The 22,651-nt window shown below is 36.3% G+C and overlaps 2 protein-coding genes across 3 annotated transcripts; one reads left to right on the top strand and one right to left on the bottom strand.

Moving 5' to 3' along the window:
* The first annotated feature begins 1,443 nt into the window (after positions 1 to 1,443).
* Positions 1,444 to 12,167, top strand: SBSPON (somatomedin B and thrombospondin type 1 domain containing). Its single transcript, XM_014053118.2, has 5 exons — positions 1,444 to 1,918; positions 5,630 to 5,818; positions 7,876 to 7,966; positions 9,058 to 9,237; positions 11,678 to 12,167. The coding sequence occupies exons 1-5, from the start codon at positions 1,693 to 1,695 to the stop codon at positions 11,793 to 11,795; spliced, it is 804 nt and encodes a 267-aa protein (XP_013908593.2). The 5' UTR covers positions 1,444 to 1,692; the 3' UTR covers positions 11,796 to 12,167.
* Positions 11,341 to 22,646, bottom strand: TERF1 (telomeric repeat binding factor 1). 2 transcript variants are annotated; one of them, XM_014053142.2, is made up of 11 exons: positions 22,345 to 22,646; positions 21,589 to 21,684; positions 20,195 to 20,325; positions 19,114 to 19,200; positions 17,715 to 17,864; positions 16,677 to 16,798; positions 16,314 to 16,417; positions 15,659 to 15,729; positions 14,108 to 14,201; positions 12,796 to 12,901; positions 11,341 to 11,560 (listed from the first exon to the last, which is right to left on the bottom strand). In XM_014053142.2, exons 1-11 carry the CDS (start codon positions 22,577 to 22,579, stop codon positions 11,557 to 11,559), a joined length of 1,200 nt encoding a protein of 399 aa, XP_013908617.2. In that variant the 5' UTR covers positions 22,580 to 22,646; the 3' UTR covers positions 11,341 to 11,556. The 2 variants fall into 2 exon arrangements, with proteins under 2 accessions (XP_013908617.2, XP_013908618.2); XM_014053143.2 differs by lacking the exons at positions 11,341 to 11,560; positions 12,796 to 12,901 and having other exon boundaries at positions 13,415 to 14,201; positions 22,345 to 22,643.
* Positions 22,647 to 22,651: the final 5 nt, after the last annotated feature.

A 22,651-nucleotide genomic window follows, 5' to 3' on the forward strand; every position in this document is an offset into this window, starting at 1 on the left:
CATACTGGAAATTGCTATCTCATGGTGTTCAGAATTTCTAATTAAGAACCATTTATTGTACTCTTGCCTTGAACTCCTTGCAGAAAACAAAAATGCATCCACATAATTTATTGTACTAAAGAAAGGACTGATTTTACAAGTTTAGAAAAAACACAGTGACGCCATCATATAAACTGTAATAAGCTACGCCTTGCATAACAAGATTCCATAATTTATGGAATCTTATAAATGGCCACAAAAATATAAACTTCAACTCTTTGTTGCCAGAGGATGGACATGTAAGGTATTTGCAGCCCTAATCTCACTCACAACCATAAATTATAATAAACAAAACATTAGTGTTATATAGATTCTAAATCACATACAAGTAAGCCATACTTTGTCTGAACATGTGTGAACTCAGCCACTGTAGAAGCGAATCTGTCTTCCAGTTGCTTAAACTGATTTCTTTTTAAGGCTATTTTGCTACTAATTTTCACATTGCTTGAAATTTCATTCAGGTTTTCCCAAGCTTATTTTATTTTTAAAGTGTTTTGCACCTGTATACGTTGCAGCTATCTGACTCTTCACATCTCTCCAGGCCTAAAGAAACTCACAGGAGGAATCCCTAACTATTGGAATGTCATTGAGGAGGCAGCTGGAAAAGTGGTTGTATTCTGAAAGACAATCACAATCACCCTCCCTTGGCAAACTCCAGGCAGCCTTTTTTCTGAACAGGCATACTTTAAAGGGAAGGCTTCATAGGTTAAAAAGAGCCACCCAACTCTTATTTATTTAGTTAGTTTGTCAAACATGTACAAAATAACAGGTATAAGTACAAAGATGGACATAACACAGGAATTGGGTATGAATAAATGGGGACAATAGGACAGGGATGGTAAATACGCTGATGCGCTTCTGCACGCCCCCTTACAGACCTCTTAAGAATGGGGTGAGGTCCACGGTAGACAGTTTAAAGTTAAAGTTATGGGGGTTTGAGGGGTCAGGTAGAGCATTTCAGTCATTAACCACTTTGTTGCTGAAGTCATATTTTCTGCAATGGAGTTTGGAGCGATTTACCTCGAGTTGGTATCTATTGTTTGCCCATGTATTATTGTGGTTGAAGCTGAAGTAGTCATTGACAGATAGGACGCTGTAACAGACAATTTTGTATACTACGCTTAGGTCAGACCTTAGTCGGTGTAGTTCTAGGTTGTCCAGGCCCAAAATTTCAAGTCTGGTGGCATAAAATATGAGCAACAATAAAACTCTGTAATTAATTAAGGGCAAATGAAATGACGTGCCTTCCAGATAAACGCAGAGCGGAGGCTTTCTTCTCAGTTAGGAATGAACGGTCCGAGAAGAAAAGTCTGAGGACCCGGAGAACGAGGTCAGGCGCGGCTGCCAGAGAGAGGCGGGGCGATGCTGCCCCTGGCTTTTGGCGCGCTTCTCTGCCAGCCGCGCCCGTCCCGACCCTGCTGTGAAAGGACGGGCGGCGGCGACTCAGAGCATCCCTCGCCTTCTCCCGAGGGAGGGAGACAAGCGCGGCCCCGCAGAATTCCGCCCTTCCTGGAAAGAGCAGCGGCCACTTTGCACGGACTTTCGCGGTCCGACTTTCTTCTCCGCACTCGCGGCTCGCCCTGCAGCCCGAGAGACCGACGCGAGGGCGCCCCCACCCCGGACTGGCGAATTCCGTGCCCTTGAGGCAGGGAGATGGGCCTCGGAGCTGCCCCGGGCGTCCTGGCTCTGGTGGCGCTTTCGACGCTCGGGCGCCTCGCCGGAGCGGGTTGCGTCGAGGAAAGGCGCTGCTGTCCCGGCCGGGATCCGACGTGCACCGCCACCGGCTGGCGCCTGGACAGAACTTATGGGACCTGCTTCTGCGACGAGGCTTGCGAGAAGACCGGCGACTGTTGCCACGACTACGCCCAGGGGTGCCCAGGTAGGCTGGGAAGGGACGGCGCTCAACGAGCGCCTGGAAGCACCTGCCGCCTAGGGAAGTTCCACGCTGGGGTGCTTTGCCTCCAAAACACTCCTGGTGGTAGTGGGGGGCGGGTTTCAGTGGTCCTAGAAGTAGAGGAAAGTATGAGGTTCTCCAGTCCCCCAATGTCTTCGAGGAGAACTAACCTTTGCTTTTGGAATTGGGGAATAAAGAATAAAGAATAAAACGCATCTCTTATACTCCAAATAGGTGGCTACTTCTTGGCAAGTGCAGGGCGGGTTTGCACAACTTTGGAATCTCGACAACAGAACCATTGTCTTCACAAAATGTAATGCCAAGCCGTTATTCCCCAATAGCTTGAATCATAAATTGTGGGTTGTTCTGCTCTAGTCTGTCACGGGAAGTCAGATTTCCCTGCTATTTCCTTTTCCTCCCCACTTATTCCTGCTCCCCAAAGGAAGGAAAGTTTTGTAAAGAAAACTTGATGCAAAACTTAAACCCCACCCACTTTTCCTGACTTTTAATGAATATGGAAATTCAAATGAAGGAAAAAATGGAAGGAAACAGACAAAAGCAAAATTCAATGAGTATCTGGAGGGCAGGTTTAAACTTTAAAAATGAAGGCAATTGATTCCTTTGCAAATTGAATCAAGTTATTAAAGTGTGTAACTATGTATGAATGCAATAACTTTGTTGGATTTGTGATTCCACATGTATATGATATAAACAATTAAACAATTAAATAGCAATAGCAATAGCAGTTAGACTTATATACCGCTTCATAGGGCTTTCAGCCCTCTCTAAGCAGTTTACAGAGTCAGCATATCGCCCCTACAGTCTGGATCATTTCACCCACCTCGGAAGGATGGAAGGCTGAGTCAACCTTGAGCCGGTGAGATTAGAACTGCAGATAACAGTCAGCTGAAATGGCCTGCAGTACTGCATCCTAACCATTGCGCCACCTCGGCTCTAAAATCAAGGAGAGAAGCAACTTAGAACTAAAGAGAAATCTCTTGACAGTCAGAACAATTAATTAGAACCATTTGCCTCCAGAAGTCGTGAATGCTCCAACACTGGAAGTTTTTAAGATGATGTTAGATAACCATTTGTCTGAAGTGGTGTAGGATCTCCTGCCTAAGCAGGGGCTTGGACTAGAAGACCTCCAAGGTTCCTTCCAACTCTTATTCTATTTCTAAACTTCACAAGATTTTTATAGACATCATACATATTAATAATCCAATAAAATCCTTTTTTTTTTGTTCTTCCCTTTTGTGATTTTCTTACTCTCAGTACAATTACTTGATTTGTGAGTTCCACGATGATAGGGCCTATAACAGAGTTCAAAAGACCCACCTGTCTTTTTACCTCTGGCCCTCTCTGTATTTCATGATAGTCAACCTTATAGTCATTTTAAAATAAAAATAGGGAAGATCTAAACATAGTAAGGATTGCAGCCTTAGCTGTAGAATTCAGTCATTGATAATGTAGTATTGAATAGTCAATGTATACGAGAAGTATTGGTGTCTGCATTTTTAAAAGTACATTTTAAAAGCCAGATCCAAGCTACAGAAACAAAAAATCCTTGCCCTCTCATTGGAACAGTTTAAAAAAAAAAAAAAAGAACATAAAGCATGAATTAATTCTTTTTGCATGGCTGGAGAACCAGGAACTGATATAAGAATATGCCTGTCAAATGAGAATCGTAGAGGCAATTTTTGCAGCTCAAAAGGCAAATTGAAGGAACACTTTTCATTTTGTAAAATATTTCTTAATCATGAGTTCCGCTTACACTGTTGGCACAGATATTTAGGGGCTGTCTGCTTTACCAGATCTTGGACTCGTGTGCTAGCTTTCTTTCTGCTCTAATTGGTGCATTGTGAAATAGATTATATGGATTAATCTGTGGAGCACAGAGGAAGGATTCCACGTCAGAGAAGAGCAGAATCTGATTGGCAAGTTGCTTCTCTGAATTCATTCATGCATGGTCATGAAATTATTTAGACAGGATGTGTTTAATCAGGACTGGATCTTAGCTGGAGATAAACAGAAAGCAAAGGTAGAATTTGGGGCAACGGATTTCCTTCTTAATGGTACTATGGGCACATTTGTATGTTACAGTTGCTTGCGCAAGGAACTTAAGCCTCCTTTTTATCTGTTCTTCTCTACCCAAAATTATTTTTTGTGCTGTCCAACTACATATGTCTGAGAATAAACAACAGAGGGGAGTATGGAGCAGATTATTGGTAGCCAACTATCATTGGTTTGGCGACATGGGGATAAGAGTGTCACTTTTTGTGTGTGTGTTAAAAGACAAAGTTCCAACTTTTCACTTTTATTCCAATTTAAATTTTTTATTCAATGTATTTTAGCCATGCTCTGCATTTGTAAATGTCAGTAAACAATAACCTGGCTTTATGCCTGTTTGCCAAACAAATCCTCAAATTGTTTTTCTCTTTCTTCCATGGGCTATTGACTTAACTGAATGAAAACTGTCTTGCTTTAGCTGAGGTTGGATTTTTCAGGAGGCATTTCAAGCAGCTGATGAATGTGTGACATCAGAACCGAAAAATGGCACTTAAGGACGCATATGTTTGGGAAATAGCAGATTTAGGATTAGAGTACAAATATGAAGTAGATACCTATATTAACATATGAAAATATACATACAGGAACTTGACTATAAGGTGATGTTATATAAACTATGCTTAAATCTGAGTGTCATCTTAGGTTTAAAAATGAGTTTTAATCCTGTGATGGCTAACCTTTTTGTTGCTGCGTGCTGAAAGCAGGCACACATCCATAAGGCAATGCACGCGTGCCCCCTGCATGAGCCCCACCCCCATGCATGCACACATGACCACTTGACTCTTAGTCATCCGTGATACATGGCCATGCACTATTCAATATGCAGAAAGGATCTCCTTTCTGGCATCTGCTTTCTTCTAAATTTTCTATAAATTGCAAAAAGTCCAAGAGTTTCTTGCCATGTAGGCTTTTGAGAACCCAATAACAGCACAAGTAACAACACGTGCTAGCCCTCACTCTAAATTTGATAGCACCTTTATTTGCTTTGAAACAAGAGAAAAAACAAAGTACTTCAATATAACTTGCCTTCTTCCATTTTAGTATCATACTTTATAAAAATGAGATGGGTGGCCATATAAATGGAAGGTAAAGGAAATCATTACAGGCCCATCAACCATGCCAATATTTTATTGCTTGGTGTTGTGGTTCCTTTTCTGTGATTCAAAAAGTGGACTTTTAAGATGATTTGAAAAATTATGTTTTGATATAGCTACTGCTTTTTAGAAACAGCTTATATATTATAGGCGATAGGCTGAAAAAAATGGGATTAGAACATATGAATATGAAACCATAAAATTATTTTATGGGCAAGAATATTTTAAGTTATAGTTTGGGTATTATTTTGGAAGACAGAAAAGGAGGAAAGTTATTGAAGTAGGGGCCCAGATGGATAGGCAGGTGGAAAATTGCTTTGTAAAACAACTTTATTTCCACAATAGTTTTAAAAATGGCAGATCAGTGTTATTAACTTCTGATCATCTTAATCTATTTCTTCAGGAGAAAGCAGGCTGTGTGACCTACTAAATTAAGTTTCGCTAAATGTTTATAGAGAAAAGATAAATCTTTGACAGTAACAAATGACTTCATGAGTTTCGTTGGGGCAGTATTTTTATAATTCTTTTGCAGCTGTTTCATGTGTTGTTGGAGAATGGAATCACTGGAGTGGCTGTGCAGAGCAATGTAAACCCACCTTTCGGATGCGTACGCGTATTGTACAACAAGAGCCAAAAAATGGTGGGGAGCCTTGTCCTCCATTGGAAGAAAAAGCTGGCTGCCTGGAATATGCAACTCATGAAGGGAAAGATTGTGGAGACGGTACACATGCTTCCTATTTCTCTCTCTTACAATTTGCATACTTATTGAATGGTTTCTAGTGTCTTATAAACTTGATTAATCCATTGTCTTTAATCAGAGTGGTTAATTTTGCCATCTTTGCTAATTCAGTTTTAAAATCCACTCTTCGACAGTGAGCATCCCTGTTTCCTTCCAATACTTAGCATAGTCAATCCTTGCAGCAGTCACCATGTAAAGAATTAAGGCCCCAAAATGTTTTTCAGTTGGTTTCAGAGGTGGGTTGCTACCGGTTTGCAGCAGTTCAGGCGAACCGGTAGTGGAAATGGTGACTGGTCACAGAACTGGTAGGGACGGCAGGCTCACTATGCCCCAGAATTGGTTCCCGAGTTGCCGCAGCATGTTTTTTTGACATTTTTAATGTTCTGCGCATACACAGACCTATTTAAAGCAACTGCGCATGCACGCGGAGCACATGTCAGGCATGTGCACAAATCGCACGCCCACCAAACCGGCAGTAATGCCAGCAGAAACTCACCCCTGGTTGGTTTGTCCACAATACCTAGAAGAAAATCCCTGTTGTTGGAAATTCCTTAATACATTTGTGCAGCTTCTCTAGAGCCAAATACCAACAGTTCATCATCATATAAGAGCTTTCTTTCAAGCTGTAATTCACAGTGAATTTTAAACCATTGGCGCATACATTCTCCCATTGGTCTAGAATTATATTGTAACCAAAAATTTTCACTCATTTTACCATATTTAACAAAGTCATCTTCCAGATTTATCATAAGTAACATTTTTTAAACTTTAGCAATCAGATGGTCATCTCCAGAACATACATTCATGTCAAATTCAGATTTAACTCCTGCAGACACAAAACTTTTTTTTAAATCAAGTTTAAATCTTTCAAAAACTCTTTAACAGGGATATCAAGCTAAAGGTCTGGGGGCTGGATCCGGCCAAAGGGGTGCTTAGATCTGACCCGCAGGGCCACCCTGGAAACAGCCCATTTTTGCTGGCAGAGCTCGGGCTACCAGGCACCCCTGACATGAGTGACATATAGCTGGCTACCCTCACCCTGCCTCCTGAGGTCAAGCACAACGCTGATACGGCCTTCAATGAAATTGAGTTTGACACCCCTGCTCTATAATAATTAAACCAATCACAAACAAATCCTTTATTTACTAATTGTTCTCGTTTCTATCTTCTTCAAATATTAGTAAGCCTCGATATGTCATCCATTTGGAATCTAATAGCATCTCTTTTTGGTATAATGCTTCATGGATGATAGCAAAAGTCAGTCAATCTTCTTTTATATTTCTACCAGATATGCCCAATTAATTGTTTAATAACATGAGTCTGAAAACCAGGTTTAACTTTTACCTTATTGTACCAAAATAAGCATGTCACCCAAATCCTAAATCAGAACCTTCAAGGTCTAATAAACTTGAGTTTTTAAAAGTACCCAATCTTTTAACCATATCAAACAGACATCATAATATAATCTGTGGTCTAGTAAACCCAGAACTCTTTCTTTAGCATCCTGTAGGAGCTTATATTTAATTTGTAGTTTTTTGTTTTGCAACTTCTACATCCCTGTATTGAGAAGATAAGACTTTGATATTGAATATGCTGAATTCTGTTCTTTAAAAAAGGCAGGATCTCCTACCTTCACACTTATCCCATTGATTGAAACACCTGACTCTAATTTTCCTTCAAATGAATTGATAAGCCTAGAAGTTCATATATTTTTGCCACACAAAAATGTTGATGTTGATAGTTTTTGTTAATGAATAAATGAGCAATATGTTTATTTCCTTAATTAGGTTCTCTAAACTAGGATTATCTAGTTTTAGGACGTGTAGAGAACAATTCATATTTTAGATCATGTTTATGCAGAAATATTGAAAACTCAAATGGATTAACAAAGTTTTAAGTATCACTCTGTACCAAAGGATAGGGCAGGCAGTTTTAACTTTGTCCAGTTTTATATTACTTTATATATCTTCTACTCTCTTAGTTAAATAGCAACACCAGCTTTACAAATTTTATTTTCATAATAATTGTGTTCTTCCTAGTTCCTGCATTCATTACTACTTCTGAATATAGTAAAGAGAGAAAAAAGACAGCTGTACATCCAAGGTGGTCTTTAGAAACAGAAGATTCTAGGTAATTACGGCTAAAATGTAAAACTTTTACCATTTTCTCTGGAGATCAATTTCTTTGAATTGTTGAATTTGTCTCAGTCAAAACATATATACATACAATCTTGACGTTTAATATACATATAGTTATTTCAAATTGGAAGGAGGTAATTTTGTATAACTATCCATACTAGATGGATTAAAACAGTTTCTGTACTAAAACTATAATTCTGAAAAGTCCTACGTTGCCATTGCTTTTCTTCTTCACACATACTTTTCTTCAGTTAGTTTGGTCTTAACTGCATTATTTGTTGAAAAATAGCACTGCCTATAATAAAGTGAAATTTTTACAAAGCATGAGCAATATTATCTATCTATCTATCTATCTATCTATCTATCTATCTATCTATCTATCTATCTATCTATCATCTATCTATCTACCTACACATACACACAAACACACATACAAAAAGCCATTTTAATATTTATCTAATTTAAAATAAGGTAAGGAATGATACATTTTATATATAAGCTTTAAACACTTTTAAAAAAATCCCGACTTTTTAAAAAAACCACGTGTGGGAATTGCAGTTCCCAATGCTAGTAACAAAAGCCCAATGAGCTTATCCCAAGTAGTCATTGGCTTCCTCACTATCTTTCATGTAGTATAGAGATGGGCAAACTGTGGGTGTCTAGCTAAGTATGGTCTTTATTATTTGCAAGTGGTTTTTGAAATTAGACAATATCTTACTATTAATAAAGGCAATCTGTGGCATCCTGATAGTCTGCTGCTGAGTAGGAAAAGGCAAAAAGAAAGCAAAAGAGGTATAGAAAGACAAATGTATTTTATTAAGAAAATGGTTGGCAGATATTATTCAACAAGCAGAAAGTTGCTCACTGATATTCGCAGGATTGTGGCATAAGGAGTTTAGTCTCCCCCAATTTTTTTAGTAGTCTTAATTACACATCAGAGTTTGAGCCATAGCGGTTAATGATTACTTTTAACTTTAGGTAAACCATGGTACTTTGTCTGGCTAACAACTTCATAGATTATATATGCTATAATTAACTTTCAGATTTATTCTTGCATTAGTAACAAACTCTTCTCCCCCAAAGGAGTTACTGTGTGGAATTTAAAACAGAATCATTGTCTCCTTATTGCTCTATGGAAACTCGCCCATATGCTCGATGGATGCAGTACCTTCGAGCAGGCTATACAGTATGTGTAATCTGCCAGGAGCCAGCAATGCACAGAGATAACTATCGCTGTCCTGGAGATGGCACGGATACTGATAGGTAACTAAATTTCTTATCTGAATCTCTATTAATAATATAAAGTCCTTAGCATCTATATATTGTTTCATTTATGAATTTGTAGCAAAAATTCTCGAACACATGGTTTATATACATTTTTCCTTCAAAAAATCAGTTTTGTGTGTATAGCTTTATCTTCTCACTTCCCCACCCCAAGCCTGTGCATTTCAATGGTTAGTTAGTACTTTGTTCAAATATTGCTTTGAAGCCTTTTTGTCTTTGTTTGTATTTCTCAACCAGAATAAGCAGTGAGTAGATACACTCAGACTTCATGTAGCCTATTTCCCCAATTTAGACAAGATATTGAGGCCAAAATATCTCTTTGAATCTATTTTCTTATGGTAGTAAGGTTGCTATAACCGTACCCAATTGACAGAGTTGCATTAGTAAATCATCTCAGTTCTAACTAGAGATAAAGCAAGGGGATCTGGATGTATGGATATGGTTTTGCTAGATAGTATACAGGAAAAAATATAAGAATCTGGTCTTGCATATTACACAGGTAGCCCTCAACTTGCAACTATTTGTTTAGTGACCATTCAAAGTTACAACAGCACTGAAAAGTGACTTAGGGCTGGTTTTCATGCTTATGCCCACTGCAGCATCCCCATGGTCATCTGATCAAAATTCAAGCTCTTGGCAACTGGCAATGTATCTATGACAGTTGCAGTGTCCCAGTACCATGTGATCATCATTTGTAACCTTACCAGCCAGCTTCCAAGAAAGTCAATGGGGGAAGCTAGTTTCACTTAATAATTGCATGACTCACTAAACTGCAGTGATTTGCTTAACAACAGTGGCAAAAATGTTCATAAAATGGGGCAAAACTCACTTAACAGGCTGCCTTGCTTAGCAACAAAAATATGGGGTTTGGTTCTGGTCATAAGTTGAGAACCTCCTGCACATGTTATTTTTAAAACAGAAGTGTAGAAAATAATGGCTGTTTTTTTTCATGAAAATCCAAGAATTGTATTCCACCAAATTACAGTTGGAAATTATCTATTTTCCATAACTTGGCTACATCGAGACTTTGCAGCTTCCAATATCTCAGTCTTTATTTTCTTGGCCTTACTGTTCTATCACTTCATTTTACTTTTATCTTCATAATTCTATTAAGACAATTTAGTGGCCACATTTTAATTATTATAGGACATCTTAAGTCATACAAAATATAGTTTGGAATGAATTCCGGGTGAATAGTTTCTGTATTTTCATTGTTAGAGAACAATAGCAACAGCACTTAGATTTATGCACTGCATCAGTGCTTTACAGCCTTCCAAGTGCTTTACAGCATCATCATATTGCCCCCAACAATCTGGGTCTTGATTTTACTGACCTTGGAAGACTGAGTTAACCTTGAGCCTGATGGGATTTGAATTGCCAAATTGCAGGCAGCCAGCAGGAAATTCAGGAAGTACTCTGATTCAGTAAAACTCTAGAAGTCTGCCTTCCCACGTAGATTAGATAAAAAACATAACCAGAGTTTATTGTACTTTATTGTAAGATTACATAAATGGCATTTTGCAAGTCTGAAAGTACAAATCACTGATTTGTCTATTTTACAGGCTGATAACTTAAGGAAGGATCCTTTCTGAATTTCTTTTTTCTCTTTCTCTATGCGGCTAGGGGCTCCTTCCCCATTCTTACCTCTTCATTCCTTAGGCAGCACTTTTCCACCTTTCTCCCAAAGTCGTTCCCACATACCATCACAAATATAGTTAGATTAAACATATCCATTAGAAGAGTTCTGCTAATATTGGAATGGGCAGAGACTATTCCTCCTTCCACCTGCATTTCTTCAAAAACTGGAAAACGATCCAGAGAAGCAAGAGAAATATCAATACTTGCTGTGAATGTTTTGCACAAAATTCAGCAGAGATATTTAGAAATATGTGGGAAAATCAAACACCTCTGTAAAGCAGCCACATTTATTTTAATGCTTCTAAGGAAGTTGGAAAGGAGACATGACTTAAATGAGTCACATGAAGATGACATTGTCTTAAGGAGTCATTTTGTTAAAGCATCATCTTTTATCATGATCACATGGAGATCTGTTTTAAAGGGTCGCCATTCCCTTGCCTTCAGAACCATTTCAAAATGACACATAGGTATACTATGATCCTCTTTCCAAGACCATCTAGATACCAGAATCTTGAGTGAGAAAGAATCTTTATGTTCCAGAAATGTCACTGTTTGCATTCCATCGTATTTGCTACTTGTTTGCAACTCTTTTAGTCAAGAAAATGCTGTTTGCTCTTATGGGGATAATGAAAATTACTGCAGTGTTCTTGTAACTGTGTGCTACCTATGAGAATATTCAAATAGGAAAGTTATTTACACCATTCCCAGCCTTAATAGGATATTAACATTTTATGAAGGAATATCTATACCATTAAGCCAATATATTTCCATTCCATTTTAGGAATGCAATTCTCCACTGGCAAGCAGTTGGAAACCCATCCTGCTATGGAACTTGGAAGAAAATTCAGCAAGTGGAAGAATGTTCATGCCCTCTTGTACATAGTTTTATTTTTACATAGCAGAGTGAATGTATTTACACCTGAAGTATAAAATCTAGCACTGCACCTATGTAAAGCTTTTAAGCATTAAATAAATGAGGAATCAATTTTTGACATTACACGCAGTCTTTTGTATGAATGGATAAAGTTAAATGAACTATATAAAGTTATATTGGTGTTCCCTGAATTCAGTACTAATAATTATTGTGAAAAGCCATTAAAACAAATAAGCTGGATAATCATTTACATAAATCAACTGTAATATGGCATTCATTCTTTTGAAAAGCGTCTGCTTTATTTATAATTTAAAATAAATATTTGAAGTGAAAGTTATTGAGATTAAACCAAAAGTATGTTTAGTAACATCACAGTTCCATTTCTTTCTTTTTTGGGGGGTGGGGGGGAGGGAAGAATAAATTTAAATCAGTTTTTGACTCTTGACAACTACCCAGAGTATTTCTGCAGTTGCCTTGGCAAGGTTTTTTTGGTAAGTGATTTGCCATTGCCTTCTTCCTAGAGCCGAGTGAGTGACCCAGCTGGCTTTGTGCCTAAGGCAGGACTAGAACTCATGGTCTCCTGGTTTTGGGGTTGGTGTCTTAATTATTGCATCAAAGAGAATCCCTCAGCGTCTTAGAAGGCAAATCTAGGACTAAGCCATGGGGGAATGTCTGTTCCATGTGAATTAAAAAGATAGCAAAGCTCCATACATGGTAGGGGGAAAAAATAGAAGAAGATTGCAGGATAGGATACTGTAACTGGTATCCAAAATTGACACTCAGCATTATCATCTAAAAGTCACCATGATGACTATAGTGAAGGACTTCTATCTATGGAATCATTTAAAATTTTGAAGTATAGATATTTAATACTGTTGAGAAAAATAAGCTTTAAAATTTCATTCTCAGTACTGCAAGGATCAATCTGGTGCACTTGTTATTTTTGGCATCAATGCCATTGACAAAGGATTGTGAAGGAAACAAGGATATTACACACCCTCCCCTTGACCAGTTTGCCTTGTTACCTTCTTGGAGGAGGCTTCGTGTTATTCGAAATAGAACATCTAGATTCAGTCTCAGCTTTGTTCCATATAGTATCAACCTTGTGAACTCTCAAGTTTCCTCGTTCCGCTATGTATTCAAAATGGACAGTGATTAAGATATACAGTATGTATATGTATGTATATGTACAGAAACACACACACTTTTTTTGAGAGCAGGCATCAGATTTTCATTTTTAATGTGGACCAGTGTGCTCACAGTAAAAAAAATGACAATAAAGGTTATCCTATCTTATCTTATCTGAAGGATAGATTAGCTACTCTTTGCTATTTGAGAATGAATCCCTTGCAAGGCTATAAAAACTAATGTTATTACTAGTCAAAGCCTCACATCAAATGACAACCAAATCTGTAAAAAAAAGTTGACTTTCTGAAACAAGACCGATATTGAAATAAATGCCTATATCCATGAGATTCTTCAAAATATTGCTCCCACAAAATACTATACAGCTCCTATGTAGTTCTTTGGACATTGTTGAAAATAGAAGTCGCTGATTAAGAATGGAGAAGTTACTTAATATGAATGATCACAAAAAACTATAATATAGCTAACAAATTAAAAATGCAGCACTCTGAATTTAACTTAAAAACAATATATTTCTTTAAATTACCAGAAGTACAGTCTACATTTCAGTTCAGTGTTGCCCAAAGTTTAAAATTCATAAATGTAGTGGGTTCATATTTGAATAGTTAACTCAATAAAGCATTGCAGGTAGCCAAATTATCCATCTCCGAGACATATAAAAAAGATTATGGAAAGGGTTGCAGAAAAACTCCTATGCCTAAAGCATGATTTCTTGGTTAAAGCATTTCTTGCACTGAAAAATTTAGACTCCGTCCCCTTTGCACAGAATAATGAAGATGTCCTTATTAAACAGATCCAACATGAATCTTAAACTTGTCTGCTTAAGACTCTACTTTGCAGTATTTGTATGATCCTGCAAGGTAATAGCCTGAATTTCTTACAAGCTCTCCAGAATGAAAGGTTAAATCAATTTGCTTGTCTTAAGCAGCTTTATTCAGATAACTAGATAATAGACCTGCAATTTAACATCCTATCACCTCTAGGTTTTCAAGAACCAACTATTTTAGGAATTATAATTGCATAAATTGGTTCCTGTTTTATATTCAAGACACCACCTGATAAGGTCATCACATCATCAAAATATAAATAGGTAAGAAATAAGGTGAGAATCTGATGAAAAAATAACTTAGACCAAGCCTAATTTAACTAAAGTTCTCCATCTGTCTTTTAACATAACATTGGTTTTATTACCAAAGTCATAATTCTGAAGAATTTTCATCCAGTTTCCAACTCCAAACTTCCGTACACCACTTTTTAATTTATGGTCATCTTCCCACTTCCATGGCTATAGAAAATTAAAATAAAATATTACAACATGTATCTTTTCAAGCACTTTAATCATTACCCTAATTAGCTGAAAGAACATTCTATTTCTATTAACACTCATTCTTGAAAGCACAGTTAAAGCCTATAGCATTTTACAAGAAATCAGCATTTTAAGAACTGTTTCTTTTATTTCCATTATAAAGAATAAAAAGCTTTATGAAAAGCAAATGATTATTTCAGATGTGAGAATTACAGGGGAATAATAGAAATTACTTTTATTACTTCTAAACACACACACACATCTGTTCATATTCATAAAACAGCCACTTGAATATTATAGCAATATTATTTTCTTAAGCTACAGCAATTTCTTGATTTCTGTATTTATCATAAGTCTTACTTCCAATATCAATTTAGTTATTTTCATGATTTTTTAAAATTACAATTTGAATTACAAACCCGTTACACTCTATCAAAATACACTCCCTAGAGATTATTTGAAAGGAGCAGGACAATAAAAAGCAGAAGTCTATACTGCTTATATGCATTTAGATTTGCATTATAAAATTGAAACATTAACACTTTTCTGAACAAAGTTTTCCTGCATATGTATTAGGAAATTCAATTTCCTTGGAATATCATATCATTAATGCCAAAGAACTTGGGACATTTGAAATATAAAGCCAATAAAAGCCAGAAACAACCAGTTTCCAAAATCTGAGGGGCCAAAACTACTGACAAATGTTTGTATCTTGTGGGTCTGAATGTATGGGAATTATGTAACAGAATAAATTCTTTGTGTTTCCTTTTGCTAACCAGCTGTAATAGAAGTGCCAAATGAGAAAAGGCACCTTGGCTTCTTCACTGATAATTGGCTAGATATACACTATTATGATATATTAGACACAACTTTTGGGCAACATGCAAAGATCACAGTTTCAATAACATGTTGTAGATAATTTGTGGGGTGACTTTAGATCTGTTGGATTTTAATTCCAATAAACCAAGCCAGCAGTTTTCATACATATTAGCTGCGTATTATACAAATTGGATTTCCAGACATTTGGAACAATTGGGAAAGGTTGCCTTCCACCACTGTAATTTCTGTCCTTTATTAAATTTCACTGTTTTAGGTTTTATTTTTATGTTCTACTTCTATATTAGTCTTTTTTTTTACTGTGAACCTCCCCCAAAATTTGTATTATCAAGAAATACTTGCCAGTAAAGAAGTAAATAAATATGTATACATGAACACCACTGCATTTCTTCCTATTACATTAGGTTTAACCATTCTCCATGGTCATGCTGGATTGGAAATAACAAGGGACTTTTATCTTGTAGTATCTTCTATCAAACCATACTCACAGATGGCAGTCTTCCTGGGCAAGTAGGTAAATATTTTAGAAAAATATTTCTTTGGTTAATCTCACCAATATTATTTTATATTAATACATTAAAAACTTTTCTTGTTTATACCTTTTTCTTCCGACAAGGTAGCAGAAATTCATCTTGTAGAGCGTTTGTAGTATTTTGCAGATTTTTTTCACCTGGTTCAGAAAAAAAACACACATCTTTTTTGAACCCTTTTTAATGGCTAAATGCTATCATATTTTTTGGTGTATAAGACGCATTCCCCTCCCCCCCAAAGTGGGTGGAAATGTCTGTGCATCTTATAGAGCAAATATTGCCGAAACCATACCCACCCACCGCCCCCCATCCTTCGGCCTCTGCCTCCCAGCAATTTGCCTCCTTGCAGCAAAAAAGCAAACAGCTTGGTCAGCTTCAGCAGTCTGATTTAGCATGAGCAGCTGATTGGCCTTTGGATCTGCCTCCCGCCTATCAGCTATTCCAGGCTGCGGAGACCACCACTGTCCATTGCCGTCTACTGCTGCCTCAGTGTGCCCCTTTTTTCGCCTGTTCCAGGTGGCAGGGATAGGCGGCAATGGGCAGAGGTGACAGGCTACAGAATGATCATTGATACCTTGGTCTATATTTTGCTTTCAGTGAGAAACTATTTTTTAAGTGAAAGGCAGGACTCTGAAGCATAAATTATGGGGAAGGAAATCTGATTCCCCTCATATTTCCAATATATCCATTCTGTTCAGATATACTGAAATTACGTAGAACTTACATTTAAGAGGTTTTTGTTTTATATTTTGGGGCATGGAGGAAATCTGTATCTGCCTTGGTTTCCAAAATGTCCGACCAGGTAAGGAACAGGAATGTTTATGTAATCTATAAGAGAATGAAAGAAAGGAGATATGATAGAGAACATCTATATGGCTGGTGAAACTTTTCTCCCCTTACACAATACCATTCTTTGTTAAATTCCACTATCCACCTACTTTTCTAACATACAATACATAAAAAAATTAACTAGGAAGAGAGTCATTTATTTATCAGAATATGTTAAAGAAGAAAAGAAAAAACTGCAACCCCCCAAGATAAGTACTCATATTGATATAAAACTAGCAAATTTCGGTAAAAGTCATACTTTAGCAGGGTGCTTGGTGTGTTTTTCAAATGATTTTTATTGTTTGTTTCAATTGTACTGTTGCATTGTATCGGTACCATTATGTTTTCCGAACTGTTTGTTTTCACCTCTTTTGTAGCTTCCTGTAAAACAGCAACATTTACTTAAGGAATACTACTTTTCATATCTTTTCCAGTTGTCCTAAAACACTTTTTACCATATACTGTTAGAAATGATTTAAAACACAAGATTAATAAAAATGTAAAATGAAGACAGCAATAGACTTAACAGCTAAAGTTGTGTAATGCTTCAGTTCAGAAGAGGTGTTTTCACCCCAGGATGATGTAATGAATCAGAGACAAGTCCTGTGTTCCTGCTACTACCTCAATAAGCCCTTGTAAATCATATCCAGAGCAAGGCAAAGCCTGTAGATTCAGACCAATAGTCAAGATGAATCAGGCATCACATATTTCAGCAGCATGGTATTCATTCAAGTATGATCATTCCATTATTCCCCCTTCCAAAAATAATAATCACTTTAATGAGGTTTCTTATGTAAGGAGGAATTTATAACCTCCTGGATCTAGCTACAACTGTTTACCAGATATGAAGAACAAGGGGCAAGCAAAAATGGTTGGCTACATTCAGTCAACATCTCAGGTGGGTAATGAAAGTAACACAAAGAAAGCCTCAGAGTATAAAAATCTGGATGTATCTATTGACTGAATCGCTAGAATTCTAGAGTTGTCATGAAATTAATTCTGTCCTGCAGGCTTCTTTAAAGTCCAGAGACACAAGTAATCCTTTAAATAATTCCATCCTAGTTATGAATTGTTGCAATGTTATGCAGTTGGTCTATTATTCTGATGTTATTTAAAATTCGGTAGTTTGTATAGTATTACAGTTTTAACAATTAGAATGTTTCCAAAACTTTCCAATATTTTAATGAGTAAGACATTCAGTCACTTATAAATATATAATTAATTGTATAATTAACATTTATATAATTGAATTTGTATGCATTACTTTTATTCTAGTTTACTATGGTTTTCAACATACCTTCATTAAAAAATTGTTGGTTTCTTTTTTCAAGAAAATATTGATATAAGTTTTAATTTTCTCAATCAAAAGATTAAAACTGAAAAATCGAAGAAATGGATGATATGGATCTTTTTGTTTTGATATTGCAGAAAGCTTCATTCTTAAAGGCTACAAGAAAGAAAATCAGAATACAATAAATACTACATATTGTGCTTCTAATCCTGCCAATGGTATATATTTTAAAAGTAGAACATTAGTTTTGCCTCCAGAAACCAAAATGTAGGAATTTAAATCTATATTATTCCATTCTAAATAATATAATACAATACGAGTGATAAGTACATGCAAATTATCTTTCCTAATACTAACAAATTCACTTTTGTTAGATATTATAGAAGCTTTCAATATTTCCTTATAATTTTCACACAACTGTGCACAGATAAGATGATACAACAATAATAGCTTCTTTAGTTCAGGATTCTTAATTCTCTTTAGTCAAACTCCTGGGCAACCAAAGCAATGCATCTCATGCCAAACACTCTCCTCTAATCTTCCTTTACATTCCTCTATTCCATAGTATTCTTTTTAAAATAGCCACATCTCAGTTAAACATCTTTTCCTACATATATCATGATTTGTGTTCATTTTTCTTTTTCTTTATGCCTCTAAGTTTATTTCCTCCAACTAGATTTCCCACCCAGCAATAAATATATGGTGTCACTTTCCAAGATTTTATAGCAGCGAAGGAATCTTAGTTGCAGTAAATTATACAACGTATAGTAGTTAAATATGATCTGAAAAAAATCTTATGCCAATGTCACCAGTATGAATTTTCTTTATTTTATTAAACATATTTACATGGCTTCCCAACTCACACACAGTGACTCCAGGTGTTTACAAGATTAAAAATCCACAATCTAAATTCCATAAACTTTGATAGAATTGGGTGAAATTTAGATGGAGGACAACTTTATTTTTGACACTTTTCATAGTTGGATTTCAAAAGGCTGCCTGGTGTACTTTAACTACAGTCAGTAAAGCGAACATTTTAGTTTTTTTACTATTAGACATTTTGATAAGTTTACTGAAAATTCAGTGTGCCAGAAATGTAATGCATCTATTTTACTGTCCAAAATGTCAAAGATAAAACAACAAAAATATTGCAGAATTTAAATGCTTTTAATCACTGATTTCAGTAATGCATCCTGAAAGTCACAAAACCAGGTTGGGGGCACAGGGATGCTTGCCCAAAGTTTTAATGCCTTCATAGATTGTAAATTAATGACTAGAAGAGAGTAGATCCTGTGTAATCAGCTTACTAAATCTGCACATTGATCATTTAAGAATATCACATGCATTTTTATTTCATAAGGCTTCAAAACAACTGTCTAATTTAATTCGATATTGAACATACTACCTCATTGGAGGAAGATTCTGGAAAAAGTCTTTCTATCACTTCTGCAGCCTCCTGAAAATATCCTTTTTCCATATATATAGCGACTGCCTACAAAGAGACAACTTTTAAGTAATGACTTCCATTCTTTATAACAAATCTGGGAACAAAAAAACTTATGAAATTTAATGTTATGATCAACTCTACTATTCCCTCTAGCAACTCATCTTGATGTATGGTGCCATAAACCATTTACTTTGTTCTTCTCCTTCAGCACAAATGGAGACATCCACCATCCAAATAAATGTTTCACTAATTCCATTAACTGGTACGGAGGACAGGAAAATCCTCCTCCACTGCTACTACTAAGAACTTTTACAGACAGGGTCATTTGTTGGGGACAGCTTCATCCCTTCCCTGCTTGATTTTCAGTGTGGCTACAGGAGTTTCCACATGTAAAGTGAATCAAGCAATATTGATAATGGTAAAAAAAACATGTTTGGCCTATGGAATGGAGCAGATGATGATGATCGCTACTCCTGTATGTCCAGCTGCCTTAATGTAATAACTGGAACTGATCCTAGAAGTATCTTATTCAACACTTTCATTTCCCATATTTCCCTTGTGCTAGTCTCTCCTATGCTTTTTGGCTATCCAGCACGACTAATCCAAGTACACAACTCTGCTCTTCTTTTCCACAACTGGCTAGAGTTTCTGCAGTAAGCTTTCATTCCTTTTTACTGCCACAGGCTATAAATGGTCATGAGATTTCATGCTGCTGCCAATTAACTGTAAACTCATGTAAATGTGTAAATTCCCAAGTGAATTTTAAAGATGCAAGGATGGATTTGATGAAAACAAAGAATCATCTTTTGTATTTTGTGAATGGTAGTTTCCATGGAAATTATTGTGGGGATAGCCTATACATGATTGTTTTGAAGTAGTTTCTAACATAGGAATAAAATCCTTAAACTATTAAACATTGTCTGCCCTATTTCAATTTATAGCATGAAAATTTTGATCTGATCCATGAGAAACTACAAATTTCTAGATTTTCTTGCATGACATTCCAAATCAAACTAAATATATTGATCTACAAACAAACCTGAATCTGAATTAAGTTCTTGATTTCTTTATGCAATTTATCTTGTTCGCTTTGTGTTTTTAGGAATGAAATCCAAACCGACAAAGCATTTTCCAGTGGTGAAAGTGTTTGGTCATCTCCAAAATCAGAATCTTAAGAGAAATGAAAAGAAGTAAAAATAGCAGCGAAGTATTTTAAAGATAAAAAAATTAAAACTTCCATATAGAAAATATATCAGTCATTATACTAGAAGTCAATTTCTTCCTTTGATTTTTGGTTCACAGAAGAAAGCTTGCTTAATAGAGATAATCAACTATTCAACCGAGGTGGTTAGGAAGATGATTGAACAACCTTAGAAAATCTCTGGTTTGAAAGGGTACCCCTCAGGTGCTTTTTAATATCATGTTACACAGAGCCTGGTCAAACACCAAGCCAAACTGTGGATATAACTTACAAATCAAATAGCAGAGAATAAAGATCCTTTAAATTTTATTTTGCTACTCATTGTTAACAGTATTTTAAAAACTACAATAAACTATCTAGTGTCCTCAGCTCAGAGCAATAGTGCTAAACAAGGTAAGTGTTTATACCTGATTAAAGACAACATGAACTTATATTAAATGCATTATTTTACAAGATTAGCCCTACAACTCTCTATATTATTTTTCTTTGAGCTAGGAATTCAAGAACCATAGCAGTCTATTCAAGCATCAGGATAATATATTTTTTGTAACTTTAAAATGGACTTTATTTAAAATGGAAGAATTAGCAACAGTAATCACTATATCAAAATTGTGCTCACAGACTGTAATTCCTTAAGACATTACAAAAACTGTGATATACAATCAATCACATCAAGAACTAATGCCTAGTCTCTAGCCAAAAACTTATGTAGCCTAGCTTCTTCATCTTTTGCCTCTATATGTTCCATTCTGACATCAAATGCACACTTCTTGGACTAGGTTTATGAGTGCACAGTATTTGTGGAGTTTATATAAAGTTACTGGTTAAGTAGTAAGTTGGCAAGATATACTCACTATTAGCCTATCAAGGTTAAGGATAACTTGTTTATAAATACTAAAATATCCTGCTGACTTGAAGCTGCCACTAGTATGGAGCCAGATAAGAAACACAAGGCCATATTTCAGAAAGCATGTGGTTTGTTGCTATCAACTTGCCAAATTTTTGGGTCTCTTTTGCTTTTATTAACAGTGGTTGTTTCTAATAATTTTAATTTATATTTTAACAATTAAAGATAAATGACAGATACAAATGTGTAGACTGTTTGTATATATTTTTGCAAGAGGCATTTTTGGTTAAAAGAACATACTTTTCTATAAATAAGCAAAGTTAGCATTAGATTGCCAGTATCTAACTAAGAATTCTCGCCAAAGCCAAAGCTTAAAATATTTTACCAAATATGCAACCTTCGGCAATACATGTCAGCAGCTGACAGAGGCACACTGTTTCCCTTTGATGAGTTTCTATTTTGTCCAACCCTTTAATAACAGCTGAAAAAAGAAAGCAGACGTATCAGTTATGATTTTGCTCCTACAGTGCCACTGTGTGGTTATCAGTGACCTTGTCTATAATACTAAATAGAATTTACTCCCAAATAATTGTATTTAGGATTGGAACATTTCAGAGCAGTTTATACTGAATACTTTATACATGCTAGTTAGTAAACAATTAACTCGTCTGTCCTCCCCAATATGACAATTTGAAATAGTTATTTTGGTACCCTAGACACTACTGCTTTATACTATAAATCACTAATGAACATCAATGAAGAGAGAAAATAGAACTCTTCAAATATTTGTCATTCTGTAACAAACACCTCAAAATTTACAAATATTTACAAATATTCAACAGAAATGATTGAAATTGTGATAAAAAATGGATTTCTTCATTGCAATTGAAAGGTGCCTGGGGAAAAGGGTTTATGGATTGTTGACACCTTGTAAGACAGAGGCAGCCACATATGCAAACTTGCTCCGAGAAACGATTGTTTTTAAAAAGCAGCACATTTATAACTAAATAAAGCAAAGAAGTGTAAAAATCGAGAAAGCCGAAGAGGGAGGAAACAAGCAGCTTCTAATAGTCTGCTGGCACCAGCACCAGCAAAGGGGCCACAACTCCAGCCTCCCACATCCCGTCAAACAGGCAATTACTCAGCGCCAGGTCTCTGCTCCTCTCGAAGTCGATCTGGTTGCCCTCGCAAAAATGGCGGCACAGGCAGCGGCAGGCAAAATCCAGCATCCATCCAGCGGCTATCGACTCCACTTCAGCGAAGAATGCCGAAGAACTGCCCTCTGGGGTGCCACGGTCCACAAAGTCCGCCTTCGCCGTCGTCCGTGGCATGGAAGTGACATAGCTCGCGATAGTTAAATCACTTTTCCGCTCCATTTTCAAATTTCTCGTCCCGCTTTTCCAAACTCCGCCCACTTATGACAAGGATCCTGTCACGACATGCTCCGT

The sequence above is a fragment of the Thamnophis sirtalis genome, unplaced genomic scaffold (genome assembly GCF_051295495.1).
Source record: "Thamnophis sirtalis isolate CommonGarterSnake01/CBP01778 unplaced genomic scaffold, rThaSir2_p1.2 scaffold_2, whole genome shotgun sequence".
NCBI classification, from domain to species: domain Eukaryota; kingdom Metazoa; phylum Chordata; class Lepidosauria; order Squamata; family Natricidae; genus Thamnophis; species Thamnophis sirtalis.